This window comes from Vidua macroura, unplaced genomic scaffold (assembly GCF_024509145.1).
Source record: "Vidua macroura isolate BioBank_ID:100142 unplaced genomic scaffold, ASM2450914v1 whyUn_scaffold_243, whole genome shotgun sequence".
In the NCBI taxonomy this organism is placed as follows: domain Eukaryota; kingdom Metazoa; phylum Chordata; class Aves; order Passeriformes; family Viduidae; genus Vidua; species Vidua macroura.
In genome coordinates, this window is record NW_026530607.1 from 35,721 (window position 1) to 42,938 (window position 7,218).

Genomic DNA, 7,218 nt, shown 5'->3' on the forward strand with positions numbered 1-7,218 from the left:
GGTCACAACAGGCGGAGCGGGCGGGGCCTGGGCGGGGGGCGGGGCTGGGAATTCGGGGGTCCCTGGGGAATGGGGGAGCCGGGGGTCGGGGGGCGCAGGGGGCTCCGAGGGGCCCAGGGAACGGGGCAGACTCAGGGCCGGTTCAATAATTTATTTCTCGGTACAGAGCGGGGCAAAGGAGCCCCACAAACGGGGTGGGGGGGACGCGACACACGACACTCCCACAAACGGGGACGGGGGTGTCAGCCCGGCGGGCCTCGACCCCCCAACCCCCCCCCCCGGGGGTCCCACCGGGCCGGGGTCCTCCCCCCTGCCCCCCGGGAGCTGCAGTAAAGGGGGGGAGCTGTGGAGCCCCCCCAGGTCCCACACGGAGGGGGGCAGGGGGCGTCCCCCAGCCTCCCTGGGAAGAGGGGTGGGGGCTGCCCCCCCCCCGGGAGGTCATGGCTGGGGGGGGGGGCCCTTTCACCCCCCCACTGTGGGGCAAGTAGTGTTTGACCCCCTCCCCGCTTTGGGAGGGGGCAGAAAGGTCCCAGAGCCCCTTGTGTGTGTGTGGGGGGCACCCCAGCCCCCCCCAGTGCTGGGGCCAGAGCCCCCCAGGACCCCCTTACATAAAGTTAAGGCACTTGAGTAGTGAAACCCCACTGGGGGGCCGTGGGCGTGGGGGGGTTTGGTCCCGCGGGAGGGGCCGGGCCCCCCCCTCAGGCGAAGATGTTGGTGATGAAGTCCAGGAAGCGCTTGGCGTACTGCTCGGGGTGCACCGTGGAGATCTCGGCTCCGGCCTGGGGGGCACCGGCTCAGAGCCCACGGACACCCCGGGAACTGAGCCCTGCCCCAGGACCCCCCCAGCCCCCCCTGACACCCCCCACAGCACCCCGGGAACAGAGCCCTGCCCCAGGACCCCCCAGCCCCCCCCTGACACCCCCCACAGCACCCCGGGAACGACCCCCCAGCCCCCCCTGACACCCCCCACAACACCCCAGGAACAGAGCCCTGCCCCAGGAACCCCCAGCCCCCCCTGACACCCCCCACAGCACCCCGGGAACGACCCCCCAGCCCCCCCTGACACCCCCCACAGCACCCCGGGAACAGAGCCCTGCCCCAGGACCCCGGGAACGACCCCCCAGCCCCTCCTGACACCCCCCACAGCACCCCAGGAACAGACCCCGGGAATGACCCCCCAGCCCCCCCTGACACCCCCCACAACACCCCGGGAACTGAGCCCTGCCCCAGACACCCCCACAGGACCCAACCCCTGCCCGGGCACCCCCTCCAGCTTCACCTGACACCCCCCAGCCCCAACCTCCCCACGCCCCCCACCCCTCCTGCCCCCCCGACCCTGCCAGGGGCTCAACCCCCCTCAAAGCCTCCTCTGAAAGCCTGATCCGTGCCCCCCCAACCCTTCCCTCTCTCCCGCCTCCACCACTCCAATAAACCCCCTCCCCAAAAAGCCAAGGGGGAGCCAGCTCTGCCACCCCCAGGTGGGAAATGCCACCCCCCAGTTCAGGGTGCCCTCCCCCCCAGTTTGGGGTGCCTGATCCCCAGTTCAGAATTGCCCCCCCAATTCAGAATTGTCCTGTCCCCAGTTCAGAATTCCCCCCCAGTTTGGGGTGCCCTCCCCCCAGTCCAGAACTCCCCCCCAGTTAAGAATCCCCCCCAGTTCAGAATCCCCCAGTTCGGGGTGCCCTCCCCCAGTTCAGAATCCCCCAGTTCAGAATCCCCCCCAGTTCAGAATCCCCCAGTTCGGGGTGCCCTCCCCCAGTCCAGAATTGCCCCCCCAGTTCAGAACCCCCCCAGTTTGGGGTGCCCCCTCACCCCGTGTTTGACGGTCTTGGCCGCGTGCGCCGCCTTCTTGCGGGCGTCATACTGGGTGAGGACGTCGATGAGCCCCATGAAATAAACCTCGCGCCGGGGGGCTCCTGGGGGGCACAGCCAGGGGGGCTCAGCTCTCCCTGCACCCCCAACCCCCCCCCGGGACCCCCCGGGACCCCCCGGCTCACCCTCGGCCCCGCGCAGGGCGTACACGTCCACGCAGGGGTCGAACTCCCCGGGCCCCAGGGGCCGGTAGGAGTTGAGGAGCCCCCCCAGCCCCTCCGGGGAGGTGCCATAGGGGCCCCCCAGGCCCCCCTCATCGCCCCCCCCCGGGCTCCTCTTCCTCCAGCTCCTCCTCCTCCTCCTGCTCGCCCCGTTCCACCTCGTGGATGCCCAGGAGCAGGCTGTAGTCCATCAGCTTCTGCTGCACCAGGAACTGAGGGCACACGGCAGGAATTGGGGGAGGCCATGGCAAAACCCTCGGGGGCTTCACCCCAAAACCCCCGGAGCCTGGACGCTGAGAAAGGGACCCCCACAGCCGTCAGATACTGGACATGGTCCCCAAAAAACCCCCGGGAATCTCAGGGCTGGGGGGACAACCACGGGGTCATTAGGGGTGGGGGACACTCACGGCTACAGGGAGAGCCCCCCCACACCCTCACAGCCTGGGCACAAACAAAAGGTCACTTGGGGTGGGGAGACAGCCCCCCTCAATCCCCTCAGGTCCCCTGGGGGTGCAGCCCCCCCTCTGTTCCCACCTCCACATCCCTCTTGAGCTTGTCCATGAACTCGCGCTGCTGCTCCTCCTCCACAAACACCTTCTCGTTCTTGTTGAGGAAATCCACGTCCTTCAGGGTGGGCAGCTCCTTGCCCTGGGGAGGGACAGCGGGGGGGACACCCCTGAGCTGGAGGGGACACCCCAGAGCTGCAGGACCCCCCCCAGGCTGTGTCCCTGGGGGTCACGGGCCAGCCCCTCCCGAGGGAAACCAGCCCTTGTGGGGGGAAAGGGGGCAGCCAATGAGCTGTCATCACTTGGGGGGGAGGGAAAACGAGGCCTGGAGACCCCCCCCAAAAATCTGGGGGATGCTCACAGCACCCTCCTGCAGTACCTTCTCCTTGTCACTGGCCTCTCTGTCCACCAGGGAGCCCTGCAGAGGAGGGAACGGAGGCGAGAGGAGGGGTTTTTTTTTTTTTGGGGGGGGTGGGGGGGGGAGGCAGCGCCATCACAGGGATCCGAGGGGATCGGGGGACCCCCCGATACCTTGAGGTCGTACTTCCTGTGCACGGGCAGGCGGTGGCTGAAGAGGTTCCTCATGACCAGCAGGTAGGTGTCCTCGCTGTCCACGCTCACGCGGTACATGCCCAGGAACCGCGGCAGCAGCGTCTGCCCGTGGCACTGCACCACGTACTGCGGGGGGGGGGGGCACGCACCGGTGACACAGCCACCCCCCCGGGGCCGCCCCCCGCGCCCCGCGGGCAGCCCCCCCGTACCTGGTGGTAGTGGGACAGCAGCCCGTGCACGTCGGCCACGTCCTCGCTCGACAGCTCCTTCAGCACCAGCGTCCGGTCGGCCGAGAGCAGCAGGCGGCGGCCGCTGCCCGCCCAGCGCGGGGGGCTCCGCGCCAGCGACGCCTGCGGGGCGGGGCACGGGCTGGCCGGGAGCCCGGGGAGAGCCCCGGGGGTCCCATCCCCACCACCCCAAAGCCCCCCCACCCAGCCCACCTGGTAGTCCTGGTCGTCGAGGCCGAAGCGCTCGCGCAGGTTGCGGAACACCTGGGGACAGTACTCCTTGAACTTGAAGTGGCTGGGCAGGTTCTCCCTGAGTTCGGGGTTCACGTCAGTTTTTGGGTGTCCCCCCCCCCCCCCCCCCCCCCCGGGACGCTGCCCCCGCGCCCCCCCCCCCCCCGCGCCGCTCACCTGTTGAACAGGTGGTTGTTGACCTTGATTTTGGAGCTGGCCTTGAAGTCGTCGGGCAGCAGCATCACGGGCAGCGGCACCTGGCTCAGCTCGTTGATCTGGGGAGGGCGCGTTGGGACCCCCAGGAACCGGCCCCAGGCACCCCCCCGGGGCCGGTGAGACCCCCCCCCCCACCCCCCCCCGAGCCCCGGGGACCCCCGGGTGGGGATGGGGGGCAGCGGGGATCCCGGGCACGGGAGACGTGAGGGCTCCGGCGGAAACCACGGCCGCAGGGAAGGGACACGGCGGGGACGCACGGGGGGGTCCCGGAGAGGAGGGGCACGGATATCCCGGGTGGGGCACTGGGACCGGCACTGCGGACCGGGCAAACCGAGGGCCGCGGGCTCCCGGAGCGGGCTCCCGGAGAGGGGACACGGGGGGTACCGGGGCCGGGGGTCCCGGGGCAAAGAGACGCGGGGTCCCGCGGGGGTCCCGGTGCCGGCTCCTGACCTGGTGCGTGACCCCCCAGGCCAGCACGGCCAGCAGCGGGTCCGCGGCCCGCGGCAGCTTCACGCGCTGCGGCACGAAGCGCTTCTGCTTCTTCTTCGTGCGGGCGGCGCCGGGGCCGGGCCCGGGGCCAGCGCCGGGACAGGGACCCGCCGCCGCCATGGCCGCCATGGCCGCCGCTTCCGCCGCCGCTTCCGCCGCCGCTTCCGCCGCCGCTTCCGCCGCCGCTTCCGCCGCCGCTTCCGCCGCCGCTTCCGCCCGGCCCCGGCGCGGCGCCGGAAGGCGGAAGTGACGCCACGGCCGCGGGCAGCGGGAGCGGCGCCGAGCCCGGCCCGGCCGTGGCGCTGCTCAGGCCCCGCAGGGCCCGGCCCGGCCCTGGGCCCCGCATTTCGGAGCGCTTGGAGGGGCTGGAGGTGTCCAGAGAAGGGAGCGAGGCTCAGGACAGGGCTGGGGAGGGAGCTGGGGCTGAGGGAGAGGAGGGGGCTCGGGCCGCCCCACGGCTCTCTGTGCACCGCCCCTGACGGGGGGCGGCACTGAGGGGGGGCTGGTGCCCCCCGCCCGCTCCCGAGGGGACCCGGATTGGATCAGAAAGCGTCTGAATGTGGGGAAGGGGCTGCCGGCGGTGGGGCCGGTGGGGATGTGGGGTGTGCCCGGGGGGTTCAAGAGGTGTGATCACTGCAGGGACAGGTGTGACACCTACAGGGACAGGTGTGATCACCATAGGGACAGGTGTGATCACCGCAGGGACAGGTGTGATCACCATAGGGACACGTGCGACACCTGTAGGGGACAGGTGCGATCCCTGCATGGGGTGTGCGAAACGAGTAGGGGGCGCCCCTTCCCTACAGGGACAGGTGTGACCCCACTGGACAGGTGTGACCCCACTGGACAGGTGTGACCCCACTGGGACAGGTGTGACCGCTATAGGGACAGGTGTGACCCCACTGGACAGGTGTGACCGCTATAGGGACAGGTGTGACCCCACTGGACAGGTGTGACCGCTATAGGGACAGGTGTGACCCCACTGGACAGGTGTGGCCCCACTGGACAGGTGTGGCCCCACTGGACAGGTGTGACCGCTATAGGGACAGGTGTGACCCCACTGGACAGGTGTGGCCCCACTGGACAGGTGTGACCGCTATAGGGACAGGTGTGACCCCACTGGACAGGTGTGGCCCCACTGGACAGGTGTGACCGCTATAGGGACAGGTGTGACCCCACTGGACAGGTGTGACCCCACTGGACAGGTGTGGCACCTGCAGAGTGCCCTGTGCAGGTCGGGGTCCCACTCCCCCCTCCCCACACCCCGTGTCCTTCCTGCTCCCCTGAATGCCCGGTGTGACCCCAGCTCTGGAACGAGCGCTCCCCCAAATCCCCCGGTGTGACCCCGCTCCCCAAATCCCCCCGTGTGACCCCACTCCCCCCAGTGCCCCCTGTGTGCCCCTGATCCCCCAAATCCCCCGGTGTGACCCCGCTCCCCAAATGTGTGACCCACTCCCCAAATCCCCCCGTGTGACCCCACTCCCCAAATGTGTGACCCCCGCTCCCCCAAATCCCCTGTGTGACCCCGTTCCCCCCAATGCCCCCGCTGTGACCCAGGACCCCCCGGCCCCCCCAGCCCTCCCCGGCCCCCCCAGCCCCCCCAGGACCCCCCAGCCCCCCCAGGCTCCTCTCAGCATCTCCAGCCTTTATTGAGCCTCCGGCCGCGCTGGGCGGGACATGCAGCGCTGGGGGGGGGGGGGGGCGGGGGGCACGGGGACCCCCCCGCCAGAACGGCCCGGACGGTCCTGTGGGGGGAGGGGGAGGGGGGGGGGCACAGCCGAGGTGCCAAGCGAGGGGAGGGACCCGGGGGGGTGCAGGATTTTGGGGGGGGGGGGGGGGGTGGCTGCCCCCCACTTGTGGGGCCGGGCCGGGGCGGGGGGGGGGGGTGACATTCTCCAGGTCCGCGTTAAGGCAGCTCGGGCGACCCCCGGCACCGCCCCCACAGCGGCCCGACCCCCGGGACTGGGGGGGGGGGGGGTGCCGGGGGGGTCCTGGGGGAGGGGGGGCAGCCCCCCACTCCCCCCCCCCCCCGCGCCCGGGGCGAGCGTGGCACGAGCACAGGACACGGGTGACACCTGGGCATGCGAGCGGAGCCGGGTCTGGCAGCACCTGGATGGGGGGGGGGGGACACGCGGGCTGGGGGGGGGGGCACAGCCACCCCGCGGGTCCCCCAAGAATGGGGGGGGGGGGGTCCCCAGAGCCTGCAGGGCTCCGAGGGTGTGGGGGGGGGTCTGGGAGTATTGGGGGGCACGCAAGGAATGGGGGGGGGATTCGCAAGTAGGGGTTGGGGTCGCTCGAAGGACGATGGGGGGGGGTCCCGGGGGTCCGGAGAAAGGGGGGTGTGAGGAATGAGGCGGGGGGGTTGCTGGACCTGGGGGGGCATTAACTGGCTGCCGTCTCCTGGCGCAGCGGGAAGAGCTTGGCCGCCTCCTCGGCCTCGCAGGCGCAGGACAGGTCACTCCTGGGGGGGGGGGCACGGGCTGTCAGCCGGAACCCCCCCCCCAAGCCGAGACCCCCCCCCCCAGCTCCGCCCCCCTCACCTGTTGTCATTGATGTCTGTCACGTTCCCTGCGAGCAAGAGCAGCAGCTCCGGTGGGGGCGCCTGGGGACACCCCCCCCCGGCACCCCCCCAACACTGGGGACACCCCCACGTCCCCAGGGCCCCCCCCCCTCACCGTTATCCCACGTTGAGCTGCTGGTAGGAGTCCGGGGGGCTGCTGGAGAGCGTGGGGGGGGCCGCTGGCAAAGCTGGGGGGGGGGGGGGGACGTGGGGAGGGGGCACACAGGGGGACAGAGGCCTTGAGACCCCCTGGGGGTACCCCGTGCCCTGCCCCCCCCCCCTTTCCCAAGGAATCCCCCCGTGCCCCTGCACCCCCAGACCGCACCACCCCTCCCCCCAGGACCCCCCCCCGCCCCTGGCACCCCTCCTGCCCCCCCCCGGGACCCTCCCACGCCCCCCCAATT

At 71.5% G+C, this 7,218-nt stretch overlaps 2 protein-coding genes across 2 annotated transcripts; both read right to left on the reverse strand.

The window, feature by feature from the left end:
• Positions 1 to 136: 136 nt before the first annotated feature.
• LOC128802990 (phosphatidylinositol 5-phosphate 4-kinase type-2 gamma-like) lies at positions 137 to 4,375 on the reverse strand. The gene is given in 11 exon segments (XM_053969555.1): positions 137 to 779; positions 1,813 to 1,916; positions 1,998 to 2,136; positions 2,138 to 2,245; positions 2,568 to 2,681; positions 2,919 to 2,957; positions 3,071 to 3,217; positions 3,301 to 3,441; positions 3,532 to 3,628; positions 3,727 to 3,824; positions 4,216 to 4,375. Coding segments are annotated over 11 exon segments (1,227 nt in total). The 5' UTR covers position 4,375; the 3' UTR covers positions 137 to 698.
• Positions 4,376 to 5,884: 1,509 nt separating this feature from the next.
• Positions 5,885 to 6,991, reverse strand: LOC128802991 (myb-related transcription factor, partner of profilin-like). Its single transcript, XM_053969556.1, has 3 exons — positions 6,795 to 6,991; positions 6,626 to 6,715; positions 5,885 to 6,363 (listed from the first exon to the last, which is right to left on the reverse strand). Exons 1-3 carry the CDS (start codon positions 6,802 to 6,804, stop codon positions 6,161 to 6,163), a joined length of 303 nt encoding a protein of 100 aa, XP_053825531.1. The 5' UTR covers positions 6,805 to 6,991; the 3' UTR covers positions 5,885 to 6,160.
• Between the last annotated feature and the right edge of the window lie 227 nt (positions 6,992 to 7,218).